The sequence below is a fragment of the Panthera onca genome, chromosome D4 (genome assembly GCF_046562875.1).
Source record: "Panthera onca isolate mPanOnc1 chromosome D4, mPanOnc1 haplotype 2, whole genome shotgun sequence".
In the NCBI taxonomy this organism is placed as follows: Eukaryota; Metazoa; Chordata; class Mammalia; order Carnivora; family Felidae; genus Panthera; species Panthera onca.
In genome coordinates, this window is record NC_138351.1 from 94,457,999 (window position 1) to 94,473,356 (window position 15,358).

A 15,358-nucleotide genomic window follows, 5' to 3' on the forward strand; every position below is an offset into this window, starting at 1 on the left:
CCTCTTGGGCACGCCCCCGACCCCTCACGCCGCTCATTGGCGGCCCCACTTCCGCCTCTGCGCCATTGGTCTGCAGCGACCGGGGGGCGGAGCCCGGAGGGGGCGGGTCCTGGCGGGCAGTCCCAGCCGGACCCCTGGGCCCAGAGCGGTGGGTGACCTTGGCTGGGCTCGGCCCTTCCTCATCGTGCCAGCACCCAGTCCACCTGTTCCTCGCGCTCAGAGTGCAGTGGGAGAAGGGCCTTTCCAGGACTGGAAAGCTGTTCTCGCTCCCGTGAGTGGTACACGGGCTGTGCACCAGCCTCCTGACGCCATTCAGGGACTGCCCACCTGTGGTCCTCGGTCTTCTGCGGACTTAGTGGGGATGCCAATGCCGGAGATCCACCCAGTGCTGAGGAATTGGTTTCTCGGGAACCCCTAGCTCTTGCCAGCCCCCAGAACTCACCCTATTACTCAGACAATTGGGAGAAGTGCTACTCCGCACTTTGCCATCCCGGGCCCGCCGAGCAGGGACAGGAGTGCAAAGCTGTGAGGAAGCACAAAGCTCCCCGTACACAGCTCTCTAACGCGGAAGGAGCCACAAAAGCCACACTGTGCATTTCACCCTGTTGCCTCCCCACACTACTCCTCTTAACATCTGCTGAACTTCCCCCATTCCAAGGCTGGAAGGGGTGCCAGTGACCCCAAGAGCACAGCTTCTTTGCCCACATGCCATGAAGAAGCTCACTCCCAGTTGAGGGCTGCACAGCACCCACCACACTCTTTCAGGCCCAGTGGAGCCAAGGGGAGAAGGGGAAACGGGGGCACGGACACAGAGATGCTGCTAGCCTTCCCCTCCTCTCTCCCAGTAATGGCACTACTGCCTGCTGCATCACTCACCTTTCAGGGACAGGGCTCCAAGGACACCTGGGGCTCTGCATAGAGCGGGGGCACGTTTCAACCTGGGGTGCCCTTCTCAGCTTCTGGGTCCCGTGGTGGTCTGCACTGACCGACTTACACCTCTCCATTCTGTTGAGCCGAGAAAATAAACTGGATTTCAGCTTTCGGAAGTCAAGTGTTTCCTTCCTCGGCTCTCATCAAATCACCTTTCCAAAGGAAACTAAGCCTTCTCATGCACATCACCTCTACAGCAACAGGATCACTCAGTCCTGAACTACAGAACACAACAGGATACAACACATGCGATCTAAAAATAACATTAAAGGGAAAAAAACACTCCCTGGCACTTGGCTGGCTCGGTCAGAGAAGCGTGCGACCTCTTGATCTCGGGGTCGTGAGTTTGAGTCTCACATTGGTTGTAGAGATTATGTAAATAAACTTAAATAAATAACAGTCCATTTCTAATGTTCAGCTTGTATCTGACTTTGACGCAATTATGCCAATACTGGGTAGAAAACATTTTTATAGCCGTGGGACACACCAGAACAGTCTCCAACTCAAGCATCTCAATGGTTCAGGCCACGCAGCATCCATTCTAGGCAAAGGGTCACAAAGCTGCTTCACCAGAATAAGACTGCAAATTTGTTCTAGAGAGGGCCAGACAGTAAATATTTTAGCCTAGTGGTTCTCACCAGGGGCAGTTTTGTCCCCCAGGAGACTTGTTAATGTATGAAGACACTTTTGGTTGTTACAAGGGAGGCATGCTACTGGCATCTAGTGAGTAGAGGCCAGGGATGCTGGCCAGGGATGTTGTATTCTACAATGCTCAGAACAGCCCCTCCCCCCGCCCCCCCCCCCCCAACAAAGAATGGCTTGACCCAAAAGGCCAAGAGTGCCAAGTTTGAGAGACCCTGGACACTGCAGGCCACATTCACTTTCTGTCACATGTTCATGTTTATAATCCTTTGAAAATGGAAAAGTTACTCTTAGCTGAAAGGTAGTACAAAAACAGACCTCAGGCCATAGTTGGCTGACCCCTGCTCCACAGCAAGGCCTACAAAGACTGCACACCGGCAGGAAGACAAGGTTCTGATGTCACACAAACCATTCAGCAGGTCCTCAACACAGGCCTACCCCATGATATCTTCACCCTGGCTCCCCAGGCAGGAAGCAAGGATTCCCCAAGGGAACACCCCCCCCCCCCACACACACACACATTGGCTAAAGAAACTCTAGTGCATTCCTGTCTCCCTACAGTCAGCTCTGTAACCAGCTACATCGCACAGCAGGGACCTTCTCAGCATTCATATTGTTTCACCCTCAAGAGGTCAGGCAACCACTGCGCATCTCAGCAAAACATTCTCTTATTTTATTTTTTATCTCAGCAAACGTTCTCATTTGGCACCTTAAACTAAACACCTCAGGCCAACAAATGTGGGCCAAGACCATTTGCAAGTCTCGATGCCTATAAGCATCAAAGCTGTTCCTCTCTCTGGTCCCTTGAGGGAGGCCTAAATCTGTCTCAGGTGTGCTAACAGTGCTGGCCACAAGGTGGTGGTGGAAAAGTTGTGGACGATGCAATCCGCTGGGATAGGAAGCCAAGCAGCGCTTCATAAGCAAAGTTCTCTCAGGCGACAGATCTCCAAATAGGGTCCCAGTCGTGCTTACTCAACATACTCCTGTCTGCCTGAGCTGGAATGAAGAAGAGGCCATCCTCCCCAGTGGCTCAGGGGAGGAGACACAAGCTGGTTTACACTTTGAGCTCAAGCATCTAGGTCTTGTCCAGATGGAGGGGGCAGTGAGCTCTTAGGTTAGTGCTTCTGGGCAGAGGAAATCCATAAGACCAGCTCTGCAGCCCTTGCACAGAGAGTACTTTCCCAGGATCCATAAACATACGCAGAGCCCATCAGGACATTTTACTGTCAGAGAAATGGCCTGGGGTCCTTCTCAGGATCTCAATTCAGGGTTAGCTATTCAAAGCATGAAATAACAGGAAATACATTTTAAGGATCAAGGCTGCTCTTTTTAGCCCTGCTGAGGGAACAATTTCAGACATGGACTGGTAGAAAATTGGGCACTCGCCAGGGCAGGAGCTGGCTTTCCTTTCAGACCCAGACTTCTCCTTTGGTACGGTGGAAGTAGGAACTCAGCTTGGGGTCCAGCATGCTAGCCGTCCAGAGTTCACTCCCGCCTGAGGCTAGTTGACCCGACAGGCGCGGATCATGAGCAGCTGCAGGAGAATGAAGACCGGAGACGTGATCAAGCCGAACCAGAGCTCCCGAGTCTGCTCCACCAGCTTCTGGCACAACAACATCTCGAAGACAAACTTGAGGCTAAGAACCGTGAGGACCCAGAAGAGGCGGAGCACTGCCAACCTCTTCTCTCCGTCCTGGAAGAGGCGCACGGACACGATGGTGGTGAAGTAGGTGCTGAGCCCATCAGCGGCGAAAAAGGGCACGAATACGTTCCACCAGGAGAGGCCGGGGGCCAGGCCGTCCACACGCAGTGCCAGCAGCACGGAGAACACCAACAGGGCCAGCAGGTGCACGAAGATCTCGAAGGTGGCGAAGCCCAGCCACTGCACCAGCTCCCGGAGCGAGAAGAGCATCGCGCCGGTTGAGCGCGGGCCGGGGCCCGGCCGAGCGTCCCACCGGCAGGGCTGCGCCTCCTCTCCCCGTGGGCCTCGCCGGCGCCCGCCGCCGGCGCCGCTGCGGCGAGCACGAGGCAGCGAACGGCTCCGCCTGCCCCGGCCCTCGGTCCTGGCGTGTCGCCAATATCTTGGCCGCGGCCCGGGACCCAGCACCGGCCGCTAACGGATACCCGCCCCCCTCGGTCGCCATGCCCTGCCGGGCGCGGTCTAAGGGCGTCACTTCCGGCCACCACCGGAAGTCGGAAGTCCAAGCTGGTCCAGGCCACCTAGGCTTGCGGGATCTCTTAGCTGGTCCGGTGCTTGGGTGCCGGGGTTTCCCGGCGCGCCCGGATGCCGAGCCCGGGGCTTCTGGTGCTCTTCGGCAGCCAGACAGGCACGGCCCAGGATGTGTCGGAGAGGCTGGGTCGCGAGGCTCGGCGCCGGCGGCTTGACTGCCGGGTGCAGGCCCTGGACTCCTACTCGGTGGTGAGGGAGCCCTAGGGCTTGGGCGGTGAGACCGAGCAGGCCGGGGGCGCCAGCCCCCAGAGCCCTCGACCGCAGGGCACCGTGTGTTGTGTGAGAGCGGACCGTTCCATTATGGCGGGTTTAGGGGGCAGGAAAACTTGGGGACAGTGGCAGGGCTTAGCACGTGGAGAAACGGGCAAGGTGGGAGGATGGAGCCTGAAAGGGCAAAGGCAGGCCGGCCGCTCACGGGTGCTTCGTGACTCCGTTTGCCATACCCCCCGAGTGAAGGAGAGGGGCCAGGCTGCGGAGAGCATACCTACTTGCTACAGCCCGAGGTCTTAACACATGTGTCTTTTTGTTGAGGTGAATCTGATTAGTGAGCCCCTGGTGATATTTGTTTGTGCAACTGCAGGCCAAGGAGACCCCCCTGACAACATGAAGGTAAGGCTGACCTGAAGGCTTTCTTTGCTCAGAAGCTCAGATCACTGCCCTGGACCCTCACTGTTTTCATTGCCTGGGGAGTCCAAGAAGCACAATGAACAGTTGCCCTCCTATATCTGTTGCACGTTAGCCGTGGATTTGGGAGGGAACTGGGGACTCTGGCTGTCCTCCCTAATAAACTGTTCACAGGCCACTAAATAGCCTTGTTCTCCATTTTAACCTTTAATATTTTCTCCAGGGCTATATATGAATCTGGTCTGGGTCTTGTGAGTGTTTCAAAATTGTTGGACCTTCCTCTGGGAACATTCTTCAATTCTTTGACCATCTTTTGAACACACATTCTATTCCAAACATGGTCTAGTGCTGGGAATCCAGCCAGGAACCTATTTCTTTCCTCAGGGAGCTCACAATATAGCAAAAGCAACAAGTTTAACAGGCAGTTACAATACGAGGAGATACATGCTGCCAGAGAAAGTGCCAGCCGTTATGAGGACATTAATAAACGCTATCTAGCCCAACCTGGAGGCTCAGGGAGAGCTTCCTGGAAGAAAGGAGTGTAGGCTAAGTCCTGAGGATAAGTGGGGGCTAGCCAGGCACCAGGAAACTGGGAGCAGCCTGTGCAGAGGAGAAAGACCAGCTCAGGGAAGAGCAGAAAGCAGTTGAGGATGACAGAGCCAAGGAATGCATCAAGGGGGGGAGGGGAGACGAGAGGCAGGAAGCCAGACCTGATCCCAAGAAGCTGGACCGCCCCAGCAAGGTGGATGGGCTTGAGGTGAAGGGCCATGCAGTCCACTGGGTGACAGTCATATTTGTGTTCTAGCGAAACTGCTACGTGTCGACGGGGAGGGCAGGCTGTAGGAGAGCAAGAACAACTCAAGAGGACGCACAGTGAAGGCAGGAGGGTGGCAGACAGCAGAGAAAAACAAGACACCTTCCAGAGATGTTAAGGTAGAATTGAGAGGACGTGGAATCACACAGGCCTAAAAGCTGGGAACAAAGATGAAGTCGAGACAGGGATTCGGGCTCAGGGACCAGAGTGGATGGTAGTTCCATGCACAGAGATGGAGACCAGGAGGGCCAAGGGCTGGAAGTCATCCAGGGGGAGATACAAGGTAGGTGTGGAGCTCTAGCAAGGACCCTGGGCAAGGCATGAGAAAGCCCCTCCCTTTCCCCTGGGACAGGTGGCCCTGAACACTGAGGGCATGGGAGGTGGCGAAAAGCCTGTGAGGGGCAGGAAAGTGGCTCCAACAGCAAAAAGAGGGAGTGCCCCAAATCCAAGGTCAAGGCAGGAAGGTGATTGTTCTGAGAGAAAGGTCTCCAGCACTCAACGCTGCACAGAAGTGAAGTAAGATAAAACCTGAGCAGAACTGGTAGGGTTTATCAGCAAAGGGACCGCTGGTGACTTTGGGGAAAGCGGTATCAGCGACTTACTGGGGGAGAAGCGAGGTCACAGGGGAGCAGCAGGTATGTGGAGAGAATCTTAAGGACGTCTGTACATTAAACAATCACCAGAAAGATTCTGGCTGTGAGTGGGGCTAAGGGGTTGGAAAGAAGGTGTTAAGGTGAGAGAAACCTGTTAAAGGCTGGTGGTGGGGGAGAAAGAGGCTCATGACCGAAGAGCAGGGTCAGAGCAGGGGACGATGGGAGACATGGGGCCAAGACCCCAGCACAGTCAGGAGAGGTCTGAGACAAGAAGAGGGACAGGAGAGAAGGCAAGTGTGAGGGGATCAAAGGCAGGAGGTGAATTGTGGATGCCCGTGACACAGGACATGGGAGGGGAAACAAAGACCTCTACGAGGTCAGCTGGGCTGGGGTGCAGACTGGACATCAGAAGCCAACAGCGTGAAGGTGGCGATGGTCACCCTGGATGAGGGTGCACAGCGAAGACTGCAGGCATGGACACCTCCACGGAGGTGGTCAGGAGGGGCCCTCCCCGGCCACAGTGCGACCTGCAGGCTCCTTGGAGAGGCTGCAGACTGAGGTCCCAGGAACACGGAGGAGGGGGCGTGGCACCTGCTGAAGACCAGGCTTAGTGACCAGCTGTGTACTAAACAGGAAGACACTGGCTGCCATGCCTCAGTCCTCAGAACGCTGTGGTCAGGCACATGCTCCCAGCTAGTGGACCAGAGGAGCCCTCTGTGGGGAAACTAACCACAGGCAAGTCCCACAGGATCCCGGCCACGAAACGCACGTTGGGTGACAGGCCCAAACTCACAGTTTTCTGTCAGCGTCTTAAGTACAAATAGACCACGAAGAACCACCATACCCTCAGGTACCCTGGAGGAGTAGAGGCGGAGCAGGCCGTCCAGAACTCGGCACCCACAGGACAGGAAGGAACACACAAAACAGGGCAAAAGCTGGAAGCGCTGGGAATGCTCTTTAAGACGATAGCAGGAAAACTTGAAAAGATCAGAGAGCAGAGTTGAGAAATTCTCCTGGAAAGTGTAACCAAAAATGAACGAGGAACCAAGAAAGGAAATAGCAAAATTCTAAGATCGTGTTAGTAGCCTCGGAATGAGAAACAGTGGGGAGAAACTGACCAAAGAGAGCAACTGACAAAACATCCCAGAACTGAAAAAGGGTCCACCGGGTACTTGGGAAGGGCCCATCTTGAGTGGAATGGCTCCCGCCAAGGCACATCATGGTGGGTTACGGCTCTCGGGGATCGAGAGTGCCCGGGTAGCCGGTGGGGGACAGAGGGGGACACATGATGCTGGTTTCGTGGCCCAGCTGAACCAGCTTGGAGCAAGGACTCGGGCTCTTTGGAAAAACCATTTCCACCAAAAGTGTGCCCTGCCAACCTGCCAGTCACTGTGGAGGGAGGGCCCAAGCATTTGCAGGTGCGGAGTTGTGAGAAGCGTACCTTCACTGGGAAGGATATTTTTGGCAAGCTTCGGGAAACAGGCCTTTGAGGAGGAGCATGCAGGAGAGGTCTCCAGAGGCAGAGAGTGTAGTCCCCAGTTACTGGCTGATGCAGCTCAGCCCTTGGGGTGTGGTCCAGGGTGGTCCAGGACCAGTGAGCAGAGCTGTGCCCCAACAGGGCCCCTCCATGCCAGTTATGAAGTACAAGGGACATGGAATGCAGCTAAAGCCTGGACCACATGTGAAAGTTGGTGTCCAGGGCTCAGGTCACCACGGGCTGAAGGTGATAGGGAGCTGTATTTGAAAAGTGCTTCTGGAGGCCTGTGGGGAGGCTGGGGCAGAGTGTGGGCCAGACAGGTTCCGATGAGGGTCCCCGGAGGGAAGAAGAGGCACCTGGGCTGTGACCTTGGGGGTCTGGCTGTAAGGCCCCTGGGTTGGCCAGATGCATGGAGGTGAGGGTGTCCTGGGGAAGGACACAGGTCTGGGTCCTTGGCCGTGAGGGTGGCAGTGAGCACAAAGCAGCCTGATGGGGGCCCAGGGCTAGAAGAAGGCCCCAAAAGAGAAACTTGGTTTGATGGGATGAGACTAGGACCACAGAGGGGTCCTGTGGTGCCCCGAGGTTCAGAGCTGAGAACAGAGGGGTCTTTGGGACATGGGGCTCAGTGTGAAGGGAGGAAGTGGTCCCAGGGGCAGCCTGAGCAGGAGCAGGTGCCACTCCTGCCCTGGGGAGGCAGCGGGGCAGGTGCCAGTAGCCCTCACAGGGCCCCCTGCCCAGGAAGGGGTGGGGCTCCACACTCTGGTGGTGGCTCTGGGGCAGCTCTATGGTTTGCGAGTTTCTGCCTTTTTCCAAATCTTTTGCCATTGTGATAGAATAAAAAATGGTCTGGTTTCAGTAACAAAGATCTGAAGGAACAGGGAGGGTCTAGGTTGTGGCTCCTCCCTACTCCACCCTAGGGCCCTGGTGGCCCAAAGCAGGGCCTCTAACTTGGCTTCTTCTGGCTGTAGAACTTCTGGAGGTTCATATTCCGGAAGAATCTGCCACCGACTTCCCTCTGTCAGATGGACTTTGCTGTTCTGGGCCTCGGGGATTCCTCTTATGCCAAGTGAGTAGGGGCAGGAAGGCTGCTGGCCTGCAGGGACTGCCCTTGGGGTTGAGCACAAAGTCCTGGTGGAGGGACAGGTGACTCAGCCCCCAGGGCTCCTTCTAGACTTTGGGCCATGGCCAGGCTGTGGGGACCATTGGGGAGCATCTGGGCTTGAAGGGTGAGCAGAGCACAGACAGGAGGCTGGCAGGACAGGAAAGTAGGCACCAAAACTCCGGGGTGGGCCCAAGGTGTCTCGTAGGACAGGAAGTGACGTCTGGAACTGGACATCAGGGGCCTCAGGCAGCACCATAGGCTGACACATGACTTAGGGCAGCAAAGGCCTACCTGGCTCTTCCCACTTTTCCATGAGAAATTTGGGCTCACAAAGACAGCACAGTGGGATTAGGCAAGGGGCCCAGAAGACCCCCCAGCCCCAGGAGCCACCTCCAAGGCCACTGCTTCCCTGGGTATGGTGGCATGACCACCTCGGCCTTGTTCTTGCCAATTTTCAGGACCTATCTGTATCCTAAGCCAAGAATGATGTTGCTTTGTGTGATTTCTTAAAGAAGCACTGAGAAATTTGTGTGTGAAGTTCGCATGTCATTAGGTCACTGAAACAGTCCAGCACAGGGCGGGCGGGGTGGGGGTGGGGGGTCGTTGGTCGTACCAACGCTTCCAAAGCCAGATACAACAAGGGCAGGACTGTGCTCGCTGAGGTGAACAGGGCAGCGCGACCCTCCTGTGCCCGGGGTTTTGTTCTGTGCACAACATAGATGTTGGTTCACGGCAGCACAAACACGGGCATCTTGCCAACAGTGCTCTCTGGGAGGGGTGTCATTTGAGGCCCGGGGTCTTCTGCTTCTTCGGGGCTGCTTGCCCTCTGCCCTCCGCCCAGGGCCTGCCCAAGCAAGCCTGGCTCTCTCTCTGTAGGTTCAATTTCGTGGCCAAGAAGCTGCACCGACGGCTGCTGCAACTTGGGGGCAGCGCCCTCCTGCCTGCGTGCCTGGGAGATGACCAGCATGAGCTGGGGTGAGTGGGGTAGGGGCAGCTCTCCTGCAGGCCCGGCCAGGGGCAGGGGCCCCTCAGGACAGCGCGCACATGCTCTCTCTCCAGGCCCGACGCTGCTATTGACCCCTGGCTGCACGATCTGTGGGAGAAGGTGCTGGGGCTCTACCCGGTGCCCCCTGACCTCGGCGTGATCCCCCCCGGAGTCCCGTGAGTGTGGGCCTCGGTGGGGCTCCCGCAGGCGCACTTAGAGCGGCCTGGCCACGGGGCCACTTGTGAGGCTCTGCTGACGGCCTGACGGGTGTGTGTCCTCCCTACAGTTTGCCCTCCAAGTTCACCCTCCGCTTCCTTCCGGAGGCCCCCAAGATGTGCTCTGAGGAGCAGCATGTGGCCGGTGCAGATCCCCCAGGTCCCCCTTCAGAGCAGCAGCCCTTCCTGGCACCCATGGTCACCAACCAGAGGGTCACCAGCCCCTCTCACTTCCAGGACGTACGGCTGATCGAGTTTGACATCACGGGCTCTGGGCTCAGGTGAGGGGCCTGAGACACCAGGTGGGTGGTGGCCGAGGGATGGGGGGGGGGGTGGGTGCCGGCCGGGCTGCAGGGAAACACATCCATCCGAGGACCGCCGCCCCCAGCCCTCCCCTGAGCCCCCAGTGCCCTGCCCGCACCCTCCCTCACTTTTCCCGTTGGCTTTCCCATGCAGCTTTGCAGCTGGCGACGTGGTGCTGATCCGGCCCCAGAACCAGGCCAGCCACGTCCAGCAGTTCTGCCGGGTGCTGGGCCTGGACCCCGACCAGTACTTCACGCTGCTGCCCCGGGAGCCAGGTGAGCCCGGGGACCCCGGCTGCGGCCACCCTCTCTCTCCGCCCTCCCGGGGCCCGCGGCCCGCCCAGCCGTGTCCCGACCCCTCACAGGCTCCCCGCTTCCTGCCGCAGGTGTCCCCTGCCCCACGCAGCTGCCCCAGCCCTGCTCCGTGAGGCACCTCGTGTCCCACTACCTGGACGTCACCAGCGTGCCCCGCCGTTCCTTCTTCGAGCTCCTGGCCTGTCTCTCTCCCCACGAGCTGGAGCGGGAGAAGCTGCTGCAATTCAGTGCCCCCCAAGGTCAGGAGGAGCTGTATTCGTACTGCAACCGGCCTCGCAGGACCGTCCTGGAGGTGCGGGCAGGCGCGGGCAGGCGCGGGCAGACGGGCAGGCCCAGGGCTCTGAGCCACAGAGCCCACGTGTGGCGGTGCTGGCCGGAGCCTAGCCGGGGCTGTCTCTGCCCAGGTGTTGTGTGACTTCCCACACACGGCTGGAGCTGTTCCCGCAGACTACCTGCTGGACCTCATCCCCCCGATCCGCCCGCGGGCCTTCTCCATCGCCTCCTCTCTGCTGGTGAGGGCCTGTCGGGCAGAGCCCGCGACCGGCTTCAGGGATGCCGGGGTCGCGAGGGGCGGGGGGGCCGACCCTCGACGTCTGCCCCACGTCTGGGACCGCCCGGGGGAAGTGGGCGGAGTCTGAGGCTGGTTGGCGGGCAGGCGGCCCGTGGAGCACAGCACCCGCCATCCCATCCCCAGGCTCACCCCTCGAGGCTGCAGATTCTCGTCGCTGTGGTGCATTACCGGACGCGCCTCAAAGAGCCCCGCCAGGGCCTCTGCTCCTCCTGGCTGGCGTCTCTGGATCCTGGGCGAGGTGACCCCTGCTTTCTGGAGGGGGGGCGGGTAGAGCCCCGGGCCAGGGCCCCCGTTCTCCTCTGTGCACCACAGCCGGTCCTGGACCGGGGCCCTGGTCCTCAGAGCCTCCTCACGCCTGCTCCCTCCTGCCGTAGGACCTGTCCAGGTGCCTCTGTGGGTGCGGCCCGGGAGCCTGACCTTCCCGGAGACACCGGACACACCCGTGATCCTGGTGGGTCCCGGCACCGGTGTGGCCCCTTTCCGAGCAGCTGTCCAGGAGCGGGTGGCCCGGGGTCAGACCGGTGAGCACGCAGGGCCTCTGGCAGGGTGGCAGCTGGGGCTGCCTGGGCCGAGCCTCACGGGCCTGGGTCCAGGCTTGAGGCCACCTGTGATCCCCCAGGAAACTTCCTGTTCTTCGGCTGCCGCTGGCGCGACCAAGACTTCTATTGGGAATCTGAGTGGTTGGAGCTGGAGAGGAAGGGCTGCCTGACCCTCTTCACAGCCTTCTCCCGGGAGCAGGTGGGTGTGCTGGGCAGGGCGGTGCCGGCAAGGAGGGGGCCAGGCCAAGGATGCACCATCCCCATGCCCCACCCCCGCCCCCTCCGCTCCCCCTCCCCTCCCCCTCCCCGTAGGAGCGGAAAGTGTACGTGCAGCACAGGCTCCGGGAGCTCGGGCCGTTGGTGTGGGATCTGCTGGACCGCCGAGGCGCCTACTTCTACCTGGCGGGGTGAGCCTGGGCCCCCGGGGGGTAGGGGTGGGAGCCGGCCCTCCGGAGGTCCCAGCCCTACTGAGCCCTCCCGGCCCGTCCCTCCAGCAATGCCAAGGGCATGCCGGCAGATGTGTCAGAAGCCCTGACGTCCGTCTTCCAGGAGGAGGGTGGGCTCTCCGGCCCTGATGCAGCCAACTACCTTGCCAGGCTCCAGCGGACGATGCGTTTCCAGAGTGAGACGTGGGCCTAAGAAGCCATCCTGCCAGCCTTGGCCACTCTAAACGCTGCCCTCTGGGGGGGCCACTGTCACCTTCCACCCTGCCCCCTGCACAGCCTCACTTCAGTCAACCTGGGGTCCTATACCCAGCCCTGACATCGCTGCCCACTCACCACCCCACCCCTGCCCCCATCCAGGGTTGCAGGCTACTGCCGGCCTTTCCCCACTGGCCCCAGCTTGGGTCCTGGTCAGGATGGTCCCAGGGCTGCCCCACCCTGCATAAGGACGGGGCCCCAGGAAGGAACGGGCAGCCCGATGGGCATCGGGGGCTCCCAGACACCAGCTTCCAGACAGCATGCGAGCCCGGAGAGCCTTCTGAGGTTGTCCCAGGGGACAGCAGTTTCCCAGTCCCCCTCTGCCACATCTCTGTGCCCACCCACAAAGTACACGGTGCTGTCTCAGGGCCTCGCAGGGCCAGGGCTAGGGCTGGAAGGCAGGACCAGGGGAGACCCCCAGCTAGCACACTCTTTCCTCACCCTGTTCCTGGAACGCCTCCGTAATAAACTGTGGGCTCTTGTTGGCTGTTTCTGACCTGCTCTTCCTCGTGCCTGTCTGGGTGCCTCGGGGCGTGTGTGGGCCCACAGTGGTCTGGACGGGGACAGCAGTCGTGGCGAGCACAAATGCACCACAGCTCAGCCGTCTTTGCTGCAGTAGTTTTTCCGGGTCTGACTCTGCGATGTGTCCTACTTGCCCACACTGTATGGGCTCTGCCCGGACTCCCGACAAGCAGGGGGCAGCCTAAGCGGGCCCTGGAAGGAAGGGTGAGGGGAGGCCCTGGCCAAGTGGGTATTGACCATTCCTTGCCAGTCCCGGGAGTAGCGGTCCCGGGAGTAGCAGTCCCTCCGGTGGGAACGGGGCGGGGGGTGGGGCAGCCATTGTCCCCGCCCCTGGGAAGGGCCTTCGGTGCTCCGAGGGGAATTCCTGTAGGAGGAGTCGAGCCCTCCCGCCTACCCACAAGGCTGCTGCCTGGAGTCCGCCTGTCTGTCCGCCAGTTGCCGACACACGGGTGGGCCGAGGCGGCCACGTCCTGGCTGGGGCAGATCCCGTGAAGACGGCATCCGTGGGCCCAGGAGCTGCCCGGACCCAGCACAAGCGCTGGGGCCCAGGTGAAGTTGACTTTCCGGGGTGGGGCGAGGCTGCGGCAGTTTCGAGGTCTGTGCCGGGCCCTGCCCTCACCCAGAGGGCCGCACTGACCTTCACGGCCCCAACCACCCTCGTCACCACCCTGGGGACCCCACCCACCCATCCTGACCCCTGCCCTGGGGCCCCCACTCATGGCCCCCGTGACCTCAGCGCTGGGCTCCCCCGTCCACCTTCCACAGGCCCCGAACGCCTGGCCGCCCCGCACCCAGGGCTGGCAGATGAAGAGGTGGACGGCAGGGTTCGTGGGAATACCCAGGGTGCAGGGGCTGGAGACAGTGAACCCCTCCTGGGGGCCACAGCCACAGCCTGCCCCTGGGCTGGGAGAGCAAGGGAGGGTGAGGAGGGGGAGCCAGCGGGGGAACCCGGGCAGGAGGAATGCCCCATCTGCACGGAGCCCTACGGGCCCAGCGAGCACCGCCTGGCACTGCTGAACTGTGGCCACGGCCTGTGTGTGGACTGCCTGCACCAGCTGCTGGTCGCGGCCCCCAGCGCCGACCTGGGCCGGGTCTGCTGCCCGCTCTGTCGCCAGAGGACACCCATGCTTGAGTGGGAGATCTGCCAGCTGCAGAAGGAGCTGCTGCAGGCGGACGGGCCCCAGGGCCCACGGCCCCCCACGCCCCCTGCACCTGCCCGCCGCGGCCCTGGGCCCTGGGCGTCCCTGGAGCACCGGTACCAGCTCCGCTTCCTGGCAGGACCCGTGGGCGGCCGGGGCTGCCTGCCTTTCCTACCCTGCCCGCCCTGCCTGGGTGCCCGGCTCTGGGCCTTGCGGGAACGGGGACCCTGCTCCCGCCGCCTAGTGCTGCTGGGCCTGCTGGCCCTTGAGCTGCTGGGGCTGCTGCTCATTTTCACGCCGCTCATGCTGCTGGGGCTCCTCTTTATGCTGCTGGACCGCGCTGGCCACTAAGCGGGGCCCGGCACACCTGCCGCCCGTGCCACCAGGGCTGCCGAGGGGCCAGGAGGCCCGGGCTTGCCCTGAGGCCTGATGGCCAAGCTGAAAAACCCAAGACTGAGCGGGGCACTGGCCTTCAATCGAGAACCAGGCCTGGGGCCAGGGCTACCCAGGAACCTGTGTTCAGCCTCCGACTGAGCCAGAGACTTCAAGCTACCCTGCTGCCCAGACGCTACTGATGCCCAAGGGCGGTGCTGGAGGAGGTCTGCAACCAGGGCCCCCCAAGCACCCCCTCGATGGAAGGGTCCCAAACTGACACAGCCGTCTTCACCCCGTCTCCCTGCCCCGCCCAGCCTGCCTGCAAGAGGGACACAGCGGACACGAAAGTGAACAGAGACGTCTGGTAGTGAGGTGACTCCTTGAAGAGAGTGGGGCCCTGGGTGCAGGTCCCCCCCACCTGGTCATGTTCCAGATGAGGGCCAGCGTGTATTCCCTGAAGGACAGGGCACCAGAGGGGAGGGGCCCTTGCCTCGCAAGCTCAGGCCACAAATAGCTCCCTCACTGGCTGGGTCAGGACCCAAGGGGGCGGCCCGAGCGGCCAGGCGCCCGAACCGCAAGGAACAAGGGCCCCGCCAGGCCTTGGAGCTGGGGAGCACTGAGCTGAGGCCCAGTGCCCTGCAACCTCATGTCATTGGGCCCTTTATCTAAAGGACAAACACAGCACGACCTCGCGGGCTTGTGCCCAGCGCAAGGAATGGCTCTCAATAGACAGCAGCGGCTCCTGAAACCACTGTTACTGTGTTCTTGCTGTCTCTACCCCTTCTTCGGCATCCGGGGACTCTCCCCAACCCTTCCCTCCTCCCCCCCTCCACTGCAAAGGCTCTTCCCCAAATCCAGGTAGTGGAGTGTGAGATAGAAGGCCCCCGAGTCCTCCTACCCCACCGGGATCTCAGCCAGTCTTGGTCTCAGTCCTGGCTCAGATTGGCCCAAAGGCCCTTCCCATTCAAGTTCAGAGGGTCTGGTGGGCACCAGGAGCCCGGTGGACTGAGGTGTCCCCCGCACAGCTGCCCCCACATCCAGGGGCCGGTGCAGAGGACGTGTCTGCCCTTTGCCCATTCTGCACCTCTGCCCACACCGGCACACACAGAAGGCTGGCTCTGCACAGACGTGCGGGGCATTCACGTGCACACACGCACGTGCACATCCAGGCCCAGCCCTCCTGAGCGGCATGCCTGGCCCAGCCCGGTCCCTCCCTGGCGAGCAGAGCAGGCTGGCCCCAAGAGGCACTGGGCCTCCCTCTGGTGGCTCCAGGCTGGACCCT

General features: G+C 60.7%; 3 protein-coding genes across 7 annotated transcripts; 2 read left to right on the top strand and 1 right to left on the bottom strand.

The window, feature by feature from the left end:
• Window positions 1-2,224: 2,224 nt before the first annotated feature.
• On the bottom strand, window positions 2,225-3,725 carry TMEM203 (transmembrane protein 203). Its single transcript, XM_060608132.3, has one exon. The coding sequence runs from the start codon at window positions 3,482-3,484 to the stop codon at window positions 3,074-3,076; it is 411 nt and encodes a 136-aa protein (XP_060464115.1). The 5' UTR covers window positions 3,485-3,725; the 3' UTR covers window positions 2,225-3,073.
• A 26-nt stretch (window positions 3,726-3,751) lies between these two features.
• NDOR1 (NADPH dependent diflavin oxidoreductase 1) lies at window positions 3,752-12,536 on the top strand. 5 transcript variants are annotated; one of them, XM_078436194.2, is made up of 14 exons: window positions 3,752-3,991; window positions 4,334-4,411; window positions 8,279-8,376; window positions 9,289-9,387; window positions 9,472-9,573; window positions 9,684-9,893; window positions 10,069-10,190; window positions 10,301-10,521; window positions 10,634-10,741; window positions 10,924-11,038; window positions 11,175-11,321; window positions 11,420-11,565; window positions 11,652-11,746; window positions 11,834-12,536. In XM_078436194.2, exons 1-14 carry the CDS (start codon window positions 3,857-3,859, stop codon window positions 11,976-11,978), a joined length of 1,821 nt encoding a protein of 606 aa, XP_078292320.2. In that variant the 5' UTR covers window positions 3,752-3,856; the 3' UTR covers window positions 11,979-12,536. The 5 variants fall into 5 exon arrangements, with proteins under 5 accessions (XP_078292320.2, XP_060464106.2, XP_078292319.2 ...); XM_060608123.3 differs by having other exon boundaries at window positions 11,420-11,538; XM_060608126.3 differs by having other exon boundaries at window positions 3,878-3,991; window positions 4,383-4,411; window positions 11,420-11,538.
• Window positions 12,537-12,801: 265 nt separating this feature from the next.
• LOC132663845 (ring finger protein-like) lies at window positions 12,802-15,310 on the top strand (the record flags this gene model as incomplete). The annotated part of the gene is made up of 1 exon (XM_060610414.3): window positions 12,802-15,310. A coding segment is annotated over one exon (1,251 nt), but the record flags the coding sequence as incomplete, so codon positions are not given.
• Between the last annotated feature and the right edge of the window lie 48 nt (window positions 15,311-15,358).

Bases quoted from the DNA above. Each gene is read 5' to 3' on its own strand.
- NDOR1 (XM_078436194.2), top strand. From the start codon at position 3,857: ATGCCGAGCCCGGGGCTTCTGGTGCTCTTCGGCAGCCAGACAGGCACG. The intron at 10,191-10,300 runs GTGAGCCCGGGG...TTCCTGCCGCAG, and splicing joins GCTGCTGCCCCGGGAGCCAG to GTGTCCCCTGCCCCACGCAG. The intron at 11,747-11,833 runs GTGAGCCTGGGC...CCGTCCCTCCAG, and splicing joins GCCTACTTCTACCTGGCGGG to CAATGCCAAGGGCATGCCGG.
- TMEM203 (XM_060608132.3), bottom strand. From the start codon at position 3,484: ATGCTCTTCTCGCTCCGGGAGCTGGTGCAGTGGCTGGGCTTCGCCACC.